Source organism: Balaenoptera borealis (assembly GCF_965194805.1).
Source record: "Balaenoptera borealis genome assembly, chromosome: 7".
Classification (NCBI taxonomy): domain Eukaryota; kingdom Metazoa; phylum Chordata; class Mammalia; order Artiodactyla; family Balaenopteridae; genus Balaenoptera; species Balaenoptera borealis.
In genome coordinates this window covers 4,754,197-4,774,182 of record NC_138864.1, presented here as the reverse complement: position 1 = coordinate 4,774,182, position 19,986 = coordinate 4,754,197, and the positions used below count along the sequence as shown (strand labels likewise).

Sequence of the window (19,986 nt, the reverse complement as noted above, 5' to 3'; positions counted from 1 at the left end):
GGATGAATAATGCAGAAGCTTCTGAGAGAAAGCAGGTTTCACCCCGTCCAGAGATCAGTGGGATCGGAATGGAAGTCTTTATCAAAGGGGTTGATTGTTGTTATTAGTAGTTGTTCATTAAGCTGAACAGACCCTAAATTCTCCACAGCCTCCTCTGATTCCTCTTTCAAAGTCTAGTTATAGAACCTGGAAGAAGATAGCATTTAGTAAAGGCCCCCCATGCACTATGGACTTTGCATTCATTCACTCATTTATTTATTTGTTCAACAAATACCCTGAGCACATGTCATGTACCGGGCACTGTCCCAAATGTCAGACATACAGTAATAAACAGAAACAAAGGTCTACCCTCAGGAGATTTATATTCCATTGGGAAGAAGTTGAAAATAATCAGGTAAACACACCGATGTTGTTTTTCACATGTCAGAGTACGTCTGTTTAGATTCACAGATGAGTGACAGAAAACCCAAAGCAGCAGGATATGAGCAAGCCTATAGTCTGAGGTCAGCCAGTGCAGAGGGGTAAGGCCTTCCTTTGGCCCTTTCTGTCCCATTGCTCTGCTCACATGTCTCCATTGCTGAGGTTGCTTCATCTCTAACCATCACATCTGCATTCAGGTCAGAAGGAAGGAAGGAAGGAAGGGGCAGAAAAAGTGTATGTCCTTTCCTACAAAGTCATATCCTTGAAGTTTCTGGCACCTCTCCTATTATCTCTGTGCCCACACGTAGCGGTTGGTCGTGAGAGCTGGAAAATGCATTCTTATTTCCAGGTGGCTGTGATGCCAGCTAACCTCCAGGGGCTCTTCTGCTGTTATGGGAGGGTGGACTAGATACTGGAGACCCCTCTGGAGCGGTGACTGTTGAGAGAACTGAGGGAATAAACCACGCATTCATCTCGGGAAAAGAGGACATCACGGCATCAGGTGGGAACACTACTGGTGTATCCATCTACTTCTTTCCACAGCATTACAAAATATGTATGATTGTCCCCATTAAGGGAAAAAACCAGCTTTCAGAAATGTGAAAGAACTTTTTCAAGGTCCTAGAGGTGGTGTTACAAGTTTGACTCTACATCTCAGCTGTCTCATCCAAGGGGTCGGTCCGTGTTTCAGGAAGAGGGGAGCCTGTTTTCTCAGTAGATGCAGCAGAAGAAGGGTCCACACCCCTGCCGCGGCGCTCTGTCGATCCATCAGTTTGGGGTCAGGTGAGTGGGGATGACAGCCGTAGTGTGAAAGGGATAAGGAACTCAGGAGTCGAGAATTGAGTTTGAAAACTGCTTCTTTCAATTGTAACTCTCTGTTCTGAGCCAACAGCCTAACTTCTTTAGGTCTGAGTTTCTTTACGGTGAAGTGGGTAAACTCATAGCTATCACGTTGTAAGGATTAAATGAGATAATGCACAAAAAGCACCTGGCAAATGGCCTGAGTTTGGCAACGTTTCAATAGATGTAAGAGCACGGATGAGGGCCCCGACCTGTCACATCCGCGTTCACAAACAGTGACGCAAAGGTGTGAAGAGCCCGGCTACTCTCATCCTCTGTCTCCTGAGAGTCAGCCGTCACCACCAGCTTTAGTCTTCTTTCCCTGGCTCCTGCCGGGACGAAGGACACAGGGCAGAACACAGAACAGTTTCTTCCTTGTGAGACCCCCAGGCAGCTCCCGGGGCTCACAAAGACATGCCCCCCCTCACCCCGCTCTCAGCCGTCCCAGCGCCCCGATTTTTCCCCGACAGCTCCATCTTCCATCTCCCAGACCCGAGGGTTAGTGACCACGATGGCTCCTCCCTCCTTGACTCCCCGGACCAGTCGGCTGTAAAGCTCTATTATATTTTTCTGCAAAGCCCCCCACCAATGCTTTCTTCCCCACACGCCCTGTCCCCAGCCGACTCCAGTCCATCTAAATTAACCTCCAACTAAAGAACAAGAATCGCCTTTTAATTGACATTCCTGCTCCTGTTTCTTGTTCCTTCCCTTTGTTCCCTAACTTTTCACCCCAGCATTTAAGTCTTCCTTGGTTTAACCCCAAAGGCTGTCCTCAAGTGGATGCCCTGCTATTCACCCTGGGCCTGTGTAACAGTCCAGCTCTTGTCAAACATGATTTGTGCTGTTTATCTCCAGGTCTCTCCCAGCACCAGAAATGCATGCATAGTTGAGTCACCTCCCATGAATACACTTGGTTGAAATGCCTCCTCTTCCATGAAGCCACCCCAGCAATCCATCACCTAAAACACTGGGCTAGTGTTGTCTCCTCCTAACCCCTACTGCGTGCAGCACTTACAGGCTCTCATGTAATTTTTGATTTGTTCTTTAGGTTTCATGCCTTATTCATCTCTCCAGCTCAACACCCTGTGACTACACAGACACCCAAAAACATTTGATGACTTAACCTGAATTGCATCACACAGCGTTTTGTTCACCAAATCACCACAGAGTGTTGTGTTTATGTTTCTGTGTATGCGTGTCCGTCTGACACCAGACTTACTGACTCAGGGGACCACACCTGCGTTGGGCTCCTGAGACAGGCCCTCAGCTAATGTGCGTGAATGAACAGGAATCACGATGTGAGTCTGAATCCAGGAAAAAAATCTCTCATCACTTCCGTTCCCCATCTTCACTGTGGGTGAGAAGCAGTCTGTTTGTTCTTGAGGGAAAATATGAGAAAATGACAGTATGGTGCCCCCTTTGGTAAAATGACAGCTCTGGATGACGTCACTCATGAGCTGAATGTCCAAGACCAGAGGGACCCACCCAAAACGCCCAGCAGGAGAAGAGCACGCAGATCAGAAAACCTTAAGGCAATGCTGACCATGTTCATGCAACGCAGTGTCGTGAAGGCAAACGTGATGACAAATTCCACGGGTCAGCCAGGTGACCACCTGCTGAGGAGAGCTACCTCCTTTCTCAGGAGTAAAAGAAATACACTTGATAAAGAAACAAATTGCTCCCTCAAAAATAGGGACAAAGGAATTGAAGAATGATGAATAAATAAATATTTTGTGAGACCTCCCCCACGAGGCATCTCTCAGCTTAGGAACATGTTAAGTGAGTGTGTGTCAGAATCTTAGTGACAATGAGAACACACAGAAACACCACCAAGAGGAAAATCAACAAGAGAGAGCAATTGGCCCAGATGTGGTTGTAGACCGGGCAGGGTCTGCATCCATACACATCTGCACAGCCCCAGGATGAGCCCCAGTGGGAAGCAGGCTGGGTGTGAGGTGACCGTCCTGGGGGCTCAGGAGTCAGATGGGTCACAGGTGAGTCCCGGCCCCACGATGGCTCACTCCCTTTATTGTTACATGGGGATGATCATGAGGATACACATTGCAGAACAAAGCGGAGCCAGAGTGCTTGGGTTCAAATCCAACCTTTCCACTTACTAACCAGTGACCCTGGGAATGACACTCAACATTTCCAGTCTTATTTTCTTTGCCTGTAAAAAGGGGTCATAACGATGGCTACTGGGTTGGCAGTCATGAGGAATAAGCTACCTGATACGTGTAGAACACTCAGGACTAGCGTCTGGAACGCACTATATAGGTGTCATCTCATGCTAGATAATCTACACACAGTACTTACTCCAGGAGGGAAGAGAACATGTAACCAATGGCCACCAGATAAAGGGTGAGACCTGGGACTCATAAGAGAAGGGTTGTTCCATAGGCTGTGGAAGTGAGAATGGAAAACAGGAGTGACTCCTGGGAAGGGGCCTGATCACCGAGGAGAGGGGGTCTGGGACTGCAGGTTATGGTTGTGCTCTACAAATTTCAGAAAAGGCAACTTCCTTAGCTGGGGCAAAAGGGGGAGGGACGCGTTCCCAAATTTCTTGAGCCTGAAGGGGGTCACCAAGGGGCACTGGCACCTCTCCTGCTCCGACTGGAAATGGGGAAAGGAAAGCCACAGGCGGTGTCCAGACTGCAGGGCCACTGAGCACAGGCAGTGGAGGCCAGGGCAGGGGAGGCTTAGGGGAGGGCAGGTCCTCCAGCAGGAAGGAAGACGTCATCATGGGGGGACCCGGCTGAGTGCGGAGAAGGACAGAGTGAGAAGGACGGAGTGAGAACGCAGCTGAGGAGGGTCTGAGAGGAGCTCGCAGTGGCAAGAGGCCTGCGGTGGAACAGGGCAGGGACCACATTGCACATCACAAGGTTGAAGCAGACTCCGGAGGGCTCAGGGTGGGGGGAGATAGGGGGCGTGGAGGGGGAGAAAATGCCACTCTCTCCAGAGAGACCGCGCCTCGGAAATTCCCTACTCTAGACCCTGTCTGTCCTTCTGGCCAACCAGTTCTCACTTTCAGACAAATCGAGATGGGATGCCATCTGAAGCTGGGATGAGCAGGATGCAGCCCCGAGCCAGAGCCAGAAAAAGTCCCTTAGTAACTCCCAGGAACTGAAATCTAGCATTGGCTTCTTTCCTGAAATGATAAAGTATGACTCCATGATTATCAAACTTGAACTTGGTTGGTTCTTTGTTTATGAACACAAAGAACATTTAAAACTACATTAGAATGCCAACTCTATGGTTAAACACAATGTTTAATTATTTACAGCTGTCACTTAAGACACCTTAAGAAGTTAAACAAAGACAGTCTTGAACTTGAGAAAGAAAAATAGGATGGCCAATTAGGAAAGGAGTGAATTTAGCCCTCCTGGGGGATCAAAGCCTAAACACTTCAGGACCGTGTGCATCCTCTTTGGAATAGTTCTCCTGGGTTCCCCAGGCCGAGGGGTCCAGGACCAGCTGCCGCTGCCCCCAGGCTCCATCCCTGAGACAGTAAGGATGCCGAGCACAGAGCCTCCCTGAGGTGGACAAAGGACAGAGGCTGTGCTCTCCAGGAGCATAGGGTCTAATTGGAACCAGGCAGGATTGGCACAGACAGACCTCCTGGCAGCGAGGATGCAGTTACCTGCCAAAGAAGAGAACAGGTTGTCGCTGTGAGGAGAAAACAAGGAAGGGAAGTGCCGAGCCTTGGAGAGGCCATGGGGTCCCACCCCACAAGGAAGGCGGACGGTGCTGGCAGCTTGGTGGGGATGCAGTCACGGCTGGGAGGTGTCTGAGAGAGGCTGCAGGTGCGGGACAACAAGGCAAGGGAGCGGTATTCAGAGGATGTGGGGGGCATCGCGGTGACCCCAACCTGTCAGCTTCCCAGTGCCCTCCATGCCTTCGGGCTCCTGGGTGTCATTTCTCACATCTGAGCTGGGACCAGACTGAGTTTGGAAGGAGAGGAAGATGCTTTTCTCACTCGGACCCTGAAACTTCTGCAAACTGAGGTCACCCAGGGCCCGGGGGATTGGCTTGTGGGATGAAGTGCCCCGTGTGCGGAGCTGGCCCCTCTTCAGGCCGGTTCCCGGCTCCTCCCTCTCACTGTGCCTCCCCTGCCAGCCCGGAGAGCCGAGCGAGAATTCAGCGCCCTTCTAACCAGATTTACCTGTACTTTTAACCTGTACTCAGAGACTCCCCTGCACCCTCCAACCAAACATCCCCGCCGCCAGATGCCACGGTTGGTACCTCTCCTGCGATGCATACCTATTAGGCCTGTGACACCACAGGTGCTGTGAGCCTCGCTCCCTGGCTGACGGGCACCCAATGGGAGAGACTCCATAGGACCAACTGGTCCCTCCTCGCTGGGCTCACGCGTGGCCCATCCTCTCGGGACCTCTGACGAACTCTTCAGTCCAATCATCTCCTGATAGGGTGGCCTTACACACCTCACATTTTCTACAAATGCAGTTAATGGAGCCCGGAGGCAGGGGGCGGTCTGGGTGGGCAGCAGGATGCGGGGCTGTGATGCTCAGAAAGGAGTAGGGGAAGGGGCTCGCATCCTTTGGAGGAATGTTCTCTTATGGGGGAGGATGAGTGGGTTGCCCTTCGGGCCCAGGAAAGGAATTCAAACGAGCAAAGGTGGAAGGAAAAGAATCAGGGCACCGAGAGTGGAGAGTGGATGAAAAGCACCCAAGAAGAGGGAGTGCAGCCCGGGATGGCCTGGACCTGGTCTCGCTGGCAGGCTGGGGGCGATATGGCGGCTCTGAGGTCTGGGATGCACCTCTCTCCCCTGCACCATCTCCGGGGCTGTGCCATCCCAGCGGATGGGGCAGGGAGGGCAGGGCCTGTGCTCTCCTTCTGTGTCTCTTTTTCCATCTGTTTACCTCTCCTACACCCCACCCACATGCTCTTCCTCCCTTTCTACTTCTGCAGCTCTTGGTTTTCCCCATCCCTGCATCCCTTTCCCCTCCCCGCCCACCTGGAAGATGGATTCTGTGCCCAGTTGAAATGGAGCAGAACCCTATGGTCCTTGCCCACCATGTCCTCCACCTGCCTTTTGTCTGGGGGAAAACTTTAGCCAAAGAGTAAGTTTAATCAGAGAAGTGAGAAAATGCAGAAACCAAGGAAAACAGTCCAACAAGACTAAACAATAATAGTTTAGTCATTAGGCAAAGTCAAGGACCTTTAGTCCCTCCTCAAGGGCTACAGATAATATTCTGAGCCATGTCCTGTGAGCTGTCTCGTAGATACTGAAACCCCCAGCAGATGGAAGAAGTGAACTCCATGATGACCAGACTGTAGCCATGACATAAGCTGCCACAATTCCGAGAACTGGCCTCAAAGAAATGGGAACAAACCAACCCTGGAACTGAAGATTAACTGTACTTAAAACAATCAAGATGACACTGGTCAGACCACCGATGACCAATTTCAAGGTGACTGTCAGAGCTGACTGTGCTGTTTCTGCACATAGCCCCCTTCCTCTGTCTATAAAAGCTCTTGCCCACTGGTTGTCACTGGGGGGGAGTCAGCCTTTGGACAGGAGCCCGCCCTCCCCCTCCCCAGGATGCTGACCTCTGAAATAAAGCAAACGTTCCTTTCCACCAGCCTTGCCTCTTTGTTGGCTTTTGAGCGGCAAGCAGCCAGACCCCACTTTGGGTTACACAGTGAGCTGTTATTCCAGCGGGGCCCCTGGCTGCCATCAACATTTCATTTGCTGGGATTTCCCTGAGGGTTTCTAGTGGCTGATGATGGGTCCAGACCAGCACTGGGATTTGGAAGCTGAACAGGGGCTAAACCTTCACTACCTCCTGGCTCCCCTCTCCTCTGCCTCTCTCCGTGGGCTCTTCTGCACCGGCCCTCGTGGTTGGGGGGTTCCCAAGGACCCAGCCCTGCATCACCCCTCTATGGGGTTTCTGCAGCTCCCTGCATCGCCCCTCTATGGGGTTTCTGCAGCTCCCTGCATCACCCCTCTACAGGGTTTCTGCAGTTCCCGCCGTCAGCTCCCACTTAAGACCATGTCTCCTGACCCAGACGGGACCCAGCCCAGCCACCTCCATGTCTCCACAGGGAAACCCCTAACTCAGGTCTGAACCCAACCTCAGGTCCATCTCTGAAACATCGCTTCATCCTGAGTTCTCTCCTCAGAGCCCCTGCACCCCCGCTCTCTCTTCTTCATTCTCTCCTCACTCTTTTCACGTTCCCTCCGTCCCCAAATCACGGGATCACCCTGGACTCTCCTCCTCAGCTGCTGCCTTTGCTGACATGCTCAGCATCACACTGTCTGGACTCAGGGCTCAGGAATATTCATTTCCACGGCTTCATCCTGGCTTTCATCGCCTCTCACAAAACCCATCACAGAAGCTCTCTCTGACCCCTTTACATCCTGACTCTCCCTGGGGACACAGCGGGACGGGTCACTTGGCTAAAACTGCCTGTGGTAGTAACAGTAGCAGGCACCCCAGCATGACCGGAGCAGGGCCCTCTTCTAAGTTCTCTCACACGTGTGTGGTCCTCACGACAACCATCTCACAGCTGGGGAGACTGAGACCCAGACACCATGTGATGGGCTCCATCCAGGGGCAGCCAGACCAGGCCTTCATCTACCAGTGGTCCCACTGCAGGAACCCAGCAGGGCCTCCACGAAATGGTCCAAATCGAACTTCTGGACCCATCACCCAAGGTCACAGCAGACACCGGGCAAGAAACCTCCTTCTGACCCAGTAACAAGCCTGCCCACGTAGTCAGGGCAACAAGGCTGGAAGCCAGGAAGCTGGCCCCCTGTCTGCTTCAACGCCCTCAGGGCAAGCGAGCACAGGCACTGCGGGCCTCAGGGATGTTCAGGGATGCTGGCAGAAGGGCAGGGACCAGGTGGAGGGAGGAGCCTCCTGCAGCCCCCCACGCCCCAGGGATGGAAGTGGGCACCACGTTGATGACCCCCAGGTTTAAGAGTCCAGCATTCCATAAAAATGATCAATCCTGTGTTCTCCATCTCAATATTATGGAAATACATGTAGTCAGTTTGTCATAGGAAAATACCAACTTTACAAACTATTTTTAAATCTATTGAGTTCAAGGTTCCAGTGACTAACCCACAAGCCATCTGTTAACAGAATTCTATGGTATACACTGCTATGTTCAAAATGGATAACCAGCAGGGACCTACTGTAGAGCACAGGGAGCTCTGCTCAATGTTATGTAACAACCTCGATGGGAAAAGAATTTGAAAAGGAATGGATACATGTATATGTATAACTGAAAAAAAAAATGTATCCTGGGGGAAAAAAGAATTCTACAGTTCATATTTACTAACGCTCCATCCTCACCCATATTACACATGATCAGACCTAAAACTCAGAGGCAGGCAAGAGCAATGAGCACACAGACCAGAGCAGCAAGAAGATACGCCTCCCCACAGCCTCCCCTCCCCCTGCCCCTTCCAGAGACGTCAGTAAACCTCTTGAAAGGCAAGTAGCTAAACTCAGACATACATCACCCGACAAGCAGGCAAGGGCTATAAAACTTTATGTGAGCATTCATAAAGGCGAGGGAGCGTGAAATATTATTTTTCTTTCGATGACCCTTATTAAAGGTGAGCAGAGCACATGTTGAGAACAGTTTCCAGCAGGTTTATCTGATGAGGGATTGACATGAAGTGACAGTGAGCGTGACCAGCCAGCAAGGCCTGGCTCTCAGCTGCTGGGAAACCGTCGTCCACTCCCCAACGCGGCACCTCCATCCAAACATTCATGGTATTTTCTCCATAAAATAAAAATATTTCAACCTAATATATATGTGAATTTAACAAATCTCTACTTGGGAATTCTTACTTTAAAAACATTGAATAAGTGAAAATGAAAAGAGATGTATCGACATATATGAATAAATTACTCTATATCAAAAGGAACAGATTAAACAACAAATTTAAAAGAAATTAGAGGCATACCTTGGAGATACTGCAGGTTCCATTCCAGACCACCACAATACAGCGAATATCGCAATTAAGGGAGTGACACAATATTTTTGGTTTCCTGGTGCATATTAAGTTATGTTTATACTATACTGTCTTCTAATAAGTGTGCGACAGCATTATGTCTAAAAATGTACATAGCTTAATTTAAAACAATACTTTGTTGCTAAAAAATGCAAACTGTCATCTGAGCCTTCAGTGAGTCGTAATCTTTTTACTGGTGGAGGGTTTGAAATATTGCAAGAATTACCAAAATGTGACATAGAGACAGAATATGAGCAAATGCTATTAGAAAAATGGTGCCAACAGACTTGCTCAATGCAGGGTGGCCACAAACCTTCAACTTGTAAAAAATGCAGTATCTGCAAAGTGCAATAAAAGCAAAGCACAATAATACACGGTATGCCTTGTAAACTCCGAAAATAGCTTAGGCAACACTGAATTAAAAAAAAAAGTTACACGGGGACACAAAAACACTCATACAACTTGATAACAAAATCATTATGATTCCAAAAAGTAAATGGAAAAAAAAGACAACCAGGAAGAAATCTAAGTGATTAAAGCATGCAAAGTCTCTAGTCTATTAGTTGAACTAAGAAGCAAGCACAGGGACCATCTTTCACCCTCTTCAATCAATGGGGGCCTTTCTCCAGGTGCAGCACTGGTTGCTAACCCCACTCTGGGTGAGGAATATGTCAGTACAATCTTTCTATGTGGTATTTTGTATCAATGAGGATATTTTTGGTCCTTGTTTCACCTTGACTGTGCAATGTTATTTCCAACTTTCCCAGTGTCACCGTGATGAGAGCATGTGTCCTCATGGGCAGAAGACAGTAAGACCTTGGTGGGGTGGTGGGGGAAGCTGGGCTCTGTGGAGCCAATGGTGGGCACCCCTGGTGATGGTGTTTCACACACAAACATGCCCCTGCCTTCTCATGCTCCATCTCCCCTTCTGTGCCCCTGAGGTGCCTGGGCCTCCAGTTATAACCGCATCCAACTACTAATTCACAGGAAACATTTAAGTGAAAAGATGGCAACGCACCTGTTTTTGATGTTCTGTGGGGACCCCAGGCACCGGAAGCTGCCATGGACCATGATGGCAAGTCTCATGCACACGGCCCCACACTCCTCCATGCTGGGGAGACAAGACCCAGGGGTGAGTCATGGCCCCAGGTGCAGGGCTTGAATCAACAGTGAGATGAGCAAGGAGACAGATACACTGTTATTGAAAAGCAGCTAATTTCCCATAGAGGGGCCTCACGAAACCCAAAGAAGTACTTTGGAAATGGATAAGACTTTATTTAGGTGGCCAACTACACAACTAACAAAATATTAGTAGCCTTTCCATATACTAGGAAGGCCAGTTGCAAAATATGTAGGAGAGAACCTTTAAGCAATAATACAAAAGAGCAAAATAGATCAGAATGACCTTCATAAAAAATGTGAAAGTCTTATGGAAAGAAAGATTTACTAATGGACCTAAGTGAAATCTTGAATCAATGGAAAGATGTGTCAGAAAAAGGGAAAAGAATGAACATGTTTTAAATGGGAAATTATTATAGTATAAAAATTATTGTAATATAAATAATATTAACTTGTAAGTTTAAAATATAAGTATAAATATAAAATAAATTTTGTATACAATATTAAAAAAATCATATTTTAATACAGTATGTAATACATAATAAATAATAAATAATACAGTATGTAATACATAATAAATAATACATAACATTGTAATTTGTAACTATAATTTAGCTTGTAATATAATTTATTATTATGTTGATATAAAGTATGCTATCAAGACTTATAATTTACAATTGTATTATTATAAGTATGTAAAAGTATAATACAAATTATAAGAAGGATTTAGTATAATATTGATCAAAATTTTAAGCTTATCACTCCCCATAAAAAAATTAAGAGGCAGAAAAAGGTCAAACAAGGAGAGAAGTGAAAGAAGACTCACCCAGAAAATATTAATATTTTCTTAAATAATTAAAGTGAGACAGTATGCTAAGGAATTACAAGACAGGTCACGGGAACAAGATAAGACAGTGCAGATGAGACATTAGTATTTTAAATACATAGGTGACCAGAGGATGGAAACATTCTAAGCACAAGAGCAATGAAAGAAACTGCAAAGGAAAAGTTTGATGTACTTGACAATGCAAAACTACAAGCTTCTAATAAGTGTGTCAAAATACAGCAAACTAACATTAAAAAAAAACTGCAACAAACACAATGGGTAACATTTGATGTACTTATTATAAAGAACTCATATATATTAGTGTAAAAATAAAAATTCAATAGAGGAAAAGGGGTAAATAACATATAGAGACTTTTCCCCCCCAAAAATGTTCATAGGTAATAAACATACCAATAAATTGCAAATTTAAGCAGCAAATAAGTGATCTTAAAACTATTTTCTAGCCAGGCAGGCATTTGTCATGTGTGCCTGTGTGTGTTGCAGAGAAAAATGTTTTTCCCCCATCTCCAGTGTGAATAAGAACAAAGAATTCTCAGATCCAAAAAATACCCCAAAAGCTAGATATTCTCTCAATTAAAGAGGCCATTTCATATCCTACTGTTGGGAATGAAATATGGACATACCTTTCTGAAAATCAATTTGGCAATAATTCCTCTCCTAGGAAATTACCTTAGGAAACACAGAAAATATAAATGCATATAACAACTTACTTAGAATATGAAAAAATCTAGAAACAGCTTGCAAAGTAGAATAATATAATACTCATACAAATGAGGGTGCATCTGTGTGTGTGTGAGCCATTAAAATGAGGGTTTCTAGAGTCAATTAATTGTATGTGGAAAAGGTAATGATATAGGAATGGTAAAATGACAATACATTATAGGAAAATTGCACATATATGTTAAAAAACTGGGAAGACAACATGGGAAAGGAAATAGTCAATCAGGTCCAGGAAGCACAGAGAGTCCCAAACGGGATAAACCCATGGAGAGCTACACCAAGACACATATTAATCAAACTAACAAAAATTAAACACGAAGAAAAAAATATTAAAAGCAGCAAGGGAAAAGCAACAAATAACATAAAAGGGAATCTCCATAAGATAAACAGCTGAGCTTTCAGCAGAAGCTCTATATGCCAGAAGGGAGTGGAAAGATAGATTTAAAGGGTTGAAAGGGAAAAACCTACAACAAAGATTACTCTACCAAGCAAGGATCTCATTCAGATTCGAAATAGAAATCAAAAGCTTTACAGATAAGCAAAAGTTAAGAGAATTCAATACCACCATGCCAGCTTTACAACAAATGCTGAAGGAAATTCTCTAGGCATGAAACACAAGAGAAGGAAAAGACTTACAAAAATAAACCCAAAACAATTAAGAAAATGGTAATAGGAACATACATATTAATAATTACCTTAAATATAAAAGGATTAAATGCCCCAACCAAAAGACACTAACTGGCTGAATGGATACAAAAACAAGACCCGTATATATGCTGTCTACAAGAGACCCACTTCACACCTAGGGCCGCATACAGACTGAAAGTGAGAGGATGGAAAAAGATACTCCATGCAAATGGAAATCAAAAGAAAGCTGGAAAAACAATACTCCTATCAGACAAAATAGACTTTAAAATAAAGACTATTACAAGACGCAATGAAGGACACTACATAATGATCAAGGGATCAACCCAAGAAGATATATAACAATTGTAAATATTTATGGACCCAACATAAGGGCACCTCAATACATAAGGCAAATGCTAACAGTCATAAAAGGGGAAATCGACAGTAACAAAATGATAGTGGAGGACTTTAGCACCCCACTTACACGAATGGACAGATCATCCAAACAGAAAATAAATAACATCCATACCAAAAGACTACCCTTTCTTCTCAAGTGCACACAGAACATTTTCCAGGATAGATCACATCTTGGGTCACAAATCAAGTCTCGGTAAGTTTAAGAAAATTGAAATTGTATCAAGCATCTTTTCCGACCACAACACTATGAGACTAGATATCAATTACAGGGAAAAAAAAACTGCAAAAAATACAAACACATGGAGGCTAAACAATACACTACAAATAACTAAGAGATCACTGAAGAAATAAAAGAGGAAATCAAAAAATATCTAGAAACAAATTACAATGAAAACACGAAGATCCAAAACCTATGGGATGCAGCAAAAGCAGTTTTAAGAGGGAAGTTTATAGCAATAAAATCCTACCTCAAGAAACATCTCAAATAAACAACCTAACCTTACACCTAAAGCAATTAGAGAAAGAAGAACAAAAAGAAACCCAAAGTTAGCAGAAGGAAAGTAATCATAAAGATCAGATCAGAAAAAATGAAAAAGAAATGAAGGAAATGATACAAAGATCTATAAAACTAAAAGCTGGTTCTTTGAGAAGATAAACAAAATTGAGAAACCATTAGCCAGACTCATCAAGAAAAAAAGGGAGAAGACTCAACTCAACAGAATTAGAAATGAAAAAGGAGAAGTAACACTGACAGCACAGAAATACAAAGGATCATGAGCAACTAAAAGCAACTATATGCCAATAAAATGGACAACGTGGGAGAAATGGACAAATTCTTAGAAAAGTACAACCTTCCATAACTGAACCAGGAAGAAATAGAAAATAGGAACAGACCAATCACAAGCACTGAAATTGAAACTGTGATTAAAAATCTTCCAACAAGCAAAAGCCCAGGGCCAGATGGCTTCTCAAGTGAATTTTATCAAACATTTAGAGAAGAGTTAACACCTATCCTTCTCAAACTCTTCCAAAATATAGCAGAGGGAGGAACACTCCCAAGCTCATTCTACGAGGCCACCATCACCCTGATACCAAAACCAGACAAAGATGTCACAAAAAAAGAAAATTACAGACCAATATTATTGATGAACATAGATGCAAAAATCCTCAACAAAATACTAGCAAACAGAATCCAACAGCACATTAAAAGGATCATGCACCAAGATCAAGTGGGGTTTATCTCAGGAATGCAAGGATTCTTCATTATACAATCAATGTGATACACCATATTAACAAACTGAAGGATAAAAACCATATGGTAATCTCAATTGATGCAGAAAAAGCTTTTGACAAAATTCAATACCTATTTATGATAAAAACTCTCCAGAAAGTGGGCACAGAGAGGACCTACCTCAACATAATATGTTTATATGACAAACCCACAGCCAACATCATTCTCAGTGATGAAAAACTGTAAGGATTTCTTCTAAGATCAGGAACAAGACAAGGGTGCCCACTCTCACCACTATTATTCAACATAGTATTAGAAGTTGTAGCAATGGCAAACATAGAAGAAAAAGAGATAAAAGGAATCCAAATTGGAAAAGGAGAAGTAAAACTGTCACTGTTTGCAGATGACATGATACTATACATAGAAAATCCTAAAGATGTCACCAGAAAACTACTAGAGGTAATCAATGAATTTGGTAAAGTAGCAGGATACAAAATTAATGCACAGTGTATAGGAATCTCTTGCAGTCCTATACACTAACAACCAAAAATCAGAAAGAGAAATTAAGGAAACACTCCCATTTACTACTGCAACAGAAAGAATAAAATATCTAGGAATAAACCTACTTAAGGGGCAAAAGACCTGTGTGCAGAAAACTATGACACTGATGAAAGAAATTAAAGATGATACAAACAGATGGAGAGATATACCATGTTCTTGGATTGGAAGAATCAACCTTGTGAAAATGACTATACTACCCAAAGCAATCTACAGATTCAATGCCATCCCTGTCAAACTACCACTGGCATTTTTCACAGAACTAGAACAAAGAGTTTCACAATTTGTATGGAAACACTAAAGATCCCGAATAGCAAAAGCAATCTTGAGAAAGAAAAAAGGAGCTACAGGAATCAGGCTACCAGACTTCAGACTATACTACAAAGCTACAGTAATCAAGACAGTATGGTACTGGCACAAAAACAGAAATATAGATCAATGGAACAGGAGAGAAAGCCCAGAGATAAACCCATGCACATATTGTCACCTTATCTTCGATAAAGGAGGCAAGAATATACAATGGTGAAAAGATAGCCTCTTCAATAAGTTATGCTGGGAAAAATGGACAGCTACCTGCAAAGGAATGAAATTAGAACACTTCCTAACACCATACACAAAAATAAACTCAAAATGGATTAAAGACCTAACTGTAAGGCCGGACACTATAAAACTCTAAGAGGAAAACGTAGGCAGAACACTCTATGACATAAATCACAGCAAGATCCTTTTTGACCCAGCTCCTAAAGTAATGGAAATAAAATAAAAAATAAACAAATGAGACCTAATGAAACTTAAAAGCTTTTGCACAACAAAGGAAACCATAAACAAGACGAAAAGACAATGGGAGAAAATATTTGCAAATGAAGCAACTGACAAAGGATTAATCTCCAACATATACAAGCAGCTCATGCAGCTCAATATCAAAAATCCAAACAACCCAATCGAAAAATGGGCAGAAGACCTAAATAGACATTTCTCCGAAAAAGATATACAGATTGCCAACAAACATATGGAAAGATGCTCAACATCACTAATCATTAGAGAAATGCAAATCAAAACCACAATGAGGTATCACTTCACACCGGTCAGAATAGCCAACATTAAAAAATCTACAAACAATAAATGTCAGAGAGGGTGTGGAGAAAAGGGAACCCTCGGCACTACTGGTGGGAATGTAAATTGATACGGCCACTATGGAGAACAGTATGGAGGTTCCTTAAGAAATTAAAAATAGAACTACCATATGACCCAACAATCCCCCTCCTGGGCATATACCCTGAGAAAACCATAATTCAAAAAGATACATGTACCACAATGTTCATTGCAGCACTATTTACAATAGACAGGACATGGGAGTAATATAAATGTCCATTGACAGATGAATGGATAAAGATGTGGCATGTATATACAATGGAATATTGCTCAGCCATAAACATGAACCAAATTGAGTCATTTGTAATGAGGTGGATGGACCTAGATTCTGTCATACAGAGTGAAGTAAGTCAGAAGGAGAAAACAAATACCACAAATACTGTATGCTAACGCATATATATGGAATCTAAAAAAAAAAAAAAATGGTACTGATGAACCTAGTGGCAGGGCAGGAATAAAGACACCAATGTAGAGAATGGACTTGAGGACACGGGGGGCGGGGGGGAAGGGTCAGCTGGGACTAGGTAAGAGAGTGACATGGACATATATTTTACATATAGTTTACATTTACTACCAAATGTAAAATGGATAGCTAATGGGAAGCAGCCACATAGCACAGGGAGGTCAGCTTGATGCTTTGTGACGACCTAGAGGGGTGGGATAGGGAAGGTGGGAGGGAGATGCAAGAGGGAGGGGATATGGGGATATATGTATACATATAGCTGATTCACTTTGTTGTACAGCAGAAACTAACACAACATTGTAAAGCAATTATACTCCAATAAAGACATAAAAAAATAAAAAAAATTAAAAATTAAAATATGCAAAAAAAAAATATTGGGAAGAAAAACAAAAAAACGTATGACTATAAATATCTGAAAAGTGAAATTAATGGTGGAATTCTTTCCTTCTTTTACCGTGCTGTACTATACAAATTCTACAGAAAGTATGGTAGTTTTCCTATTGGGGAATGGACATACAACAATCTGCTCATTGGGTCAGTGTATGTTCAGATCAAGATCATACTGGTCAGACTTCCGTGCAGCCAGAGGTGGACACACAACCCATCAGGTCACTGTGAAGGACAATTTCTGGGTCATAATGAAGTAAGGCAAGGCACTTGCCCTGGGTTTTGGATCTTTCCACTTTCCATGAGCTGGGATAGGGACACAGCTAAGGAGTCAACTCAACCATGAAACTGATGAGTAAGTGCCACGGTGGAAAGAACCTGAGTCTTTGGACGACCTTGGGCTCTGACACAGCCCAGCAGCGTGAACTGTGAACGCAGGAGAGAAAAGCGTGTCTGGTCTCAGCCACTGTCACTTGGGGTCTTTGTTATGAAATCTTAGGGCTATAAACATCCCAAATGTGCTTTATATATTTTTCTGTGCACACGTATCTTTCTCTATGTTTCTTCAATTAATTTCAATTTAAAATAAACTTACTATTTTTATTAATGCATAGTAGGTCTCTAATTAAAGTGGGAGAATATGTAGTCACTTCTATATTACCTCGCTAAACACGGATCCCAAATCACAACTGATATTAATTAAGGCCGCAGAGTAATGACTCGGAATTTCCAATTGAATGAGTATCAGCTATCAAACAGCTATGCTCCAAACACGTGGGATTCTACTGAGTCTCAGCCTAGAGGCAGAGATTTGAGATTCTGATGATCTTCAGCATCAAGAGGAATAAACAAAGTCAAGGTGTTACAACAACGAAAGGAACCTCTGACCATTTACTCAAAAATAAACACCATGTTTCCTTTTGGCAGTTAGGCTGACCGGGACAGAAGTAGGGCAGGTGATGCAGAGGCTTAAGGGTTTATATTGGAGTTTCTCAGATCAGCGTTTGACGGATGAGGTGGAGGAAGTCCTGGTCCCTCTTGGTCAGGCTGATTTTAATTCCTCATAGAGAGTAAATCGGGACCCAGCACTCCTACCCTTGGTGTCCTGCCCCCTGCTCCCCCCGTGGCCCCCCAGGATAAGGAATGGGGGAGGGAGAGGGACTCAAAATTAAAAGGAAACTGCAGTTCAGAGACTTCTCAGCTGACAGCACTGCTTTAGGATCAGGGAACCGATCCAAGGCTGCCCTGCTCTTCATTATCACTGAGTCATTTAGATCTTTGTGTTGCACAAATACAGACAGATTTTTGGAAATAAAGATACATCATTAATGTGAAACCAAATGAACAGGAAGACATAAAAAAGAAATTACAGTGATATGAGAACTGTCTGCAATAATTATTCGTTATATGAAAATTACCAGGAATTTTTAACATGACACCTGTGTACCCAATCTCAGAATCAACACACCAGCACAGGGACTTCAGTGCTGGCAGAATGACTATAGAAATACAGAGTTTCCTGAAATGGCACAGCAAGAGGGGCACTGGAAGCAAGAACGTGTATACATTATGATAAAGTAGAGAATTTGCCAAATTTAATTCATTTCGATGTAAAATTTTATTTTCAGAGGAGAAACAGAACAAAAACCAAAAAAAAAAAAAAAAAAACCAAGGTGAGGACTTCTGGCTACGGTCAAGGGTAGACATGGACAGAAGACAACTATGAAACTGGACAAAATGAACAAAAACAATACGTTTCAGAATTCTGGAAACTGACCAAAGGCATATGATAACATAAGAGACAGTTACAGCTGACAAACTGCTGAACCAGGTAAGAAGGGGGTGGTTTGCAGCATTCTGGCTTACAACACGCAGCCCTAGCAGGTGGGCCAGGCTGCGAAGCTCAGCAGCCCCTCTGCCCCTGTTGAAGGGTGCACACACCGTGGACCACCGGGCCACGCCCACACCCAACAACACGGTCAGAATCCCGGCTCTTGCAGAGTCCAGCAAAAGGAAGGGCCAACAGCTCAGGGTCTGGCCTGTGGCCGTGTCATGCATGGAGCCCGTGAGGCTGCGTGTACAGCACGAGAGGCCAGAGAGACCCAAACCAGCCACAGACTCTGCGTGAGCCCAGAGGCCTTCCGCCCGCCACCCATGTGCACCCTGCAGAGACCAGAGGAAGCAGGAAAGAGAAAACTGAACCGACTAGAAAACAGCCTGAATTTGGAATGCCCTGACCCACCCTCACGCAGATCGTGGCAGAGACAGAAGAGATCCCTTGTTGGCCTGAGGTGGTCAAGCACAGGCTCTGCCCGGCAACTGGCCTGTATAAAAACAGCGTGATTCTGAAAACCCCAGGCTTTAAAAAATGAAAACAAAATTGAAAAAACCAACTAGGCAGAGGCACCAGGAGCTACTCACTGCAGGGGAAAGAGTTGTCATAGATTCCTCCCAAAGAAACACAAACGAGCCCCAGGTAGGACAACAGAGATCTACATCCAGACACATCAAAGTCGAGATGTTGAGAACCACCGAGAAATCTTGAGAGAGTCAGACAAATGTGACTGATGATGTCGGAACCGCTAGTGGTTGGCTTCTTATAAGAAGCAATGCAGGTGAAAAGACAGAAGGTGACATGTTCATTAGGAAAATGTCAACTAAAACCACACGTCACCAGGATGGCTACAATCAGGAAGATAGTGCTGACAGGCATGTGGAAACACTGAAAACTTCATCACTGTTTCCAGGAATAATAAATGATAAAGACACCTTGGAGAACAGCTCTGCAGCTTCTTCAAGTGCTAAACACAAACTACCATACAACCCAGAAATAGAAATGTGTGTCCAAAGACATGTATGAGACGGTTCACAGCACATTGTACTGAACAGCCGATCTGGGAATGATCCAAAGGGCCACAACGGGTGAGTGAATGACAAATGCTGTCCTGCTGCCCAGTGGACACAGGCCCACTGCTGGGTGCCATGTGGTGACTCTCAGACACATGACAAGTGACAGTCACATACAGACAACTATAGGTCACATGATTCCATGCAGATGAAATACGCAGGAAAGGCACATTTATAGAGACAAAGAGTCGGGGGCAGATGGGGGTTGACTGAGAACAGGCACTAGACACTCCGAGGTGATGGGAATGTCCTGAACTGGGTAGTGGTGACCCAGACTGGTCCACAGTCTGACTGAAACCTCACAGAAA

At 44.2% G+C, this 19,986-nt stretch overlaps 1 protein-coding gene across 1 annotated transcript in view; it reads right to left on the bottom strand.

Annotated features, from left to right (window-relative positions):
- Positions 1–19,986, bottom strand: part of ABCA13 (ATP binding cassette subfamily A member 13) — a gene marked incomplete at its 5' end in the record, with an annotated part of 336,636 nt that overhangs the window by 16,452 nt on the left and 300,198 nt on the right. The window contains 1 exon segment of the mRNA XM_082400416.1: positions 10,269–10,361. Within this exon segment, the coding sequence (XP_082256542.1) occupies positions 10,269–10,361 (93 nt within the window).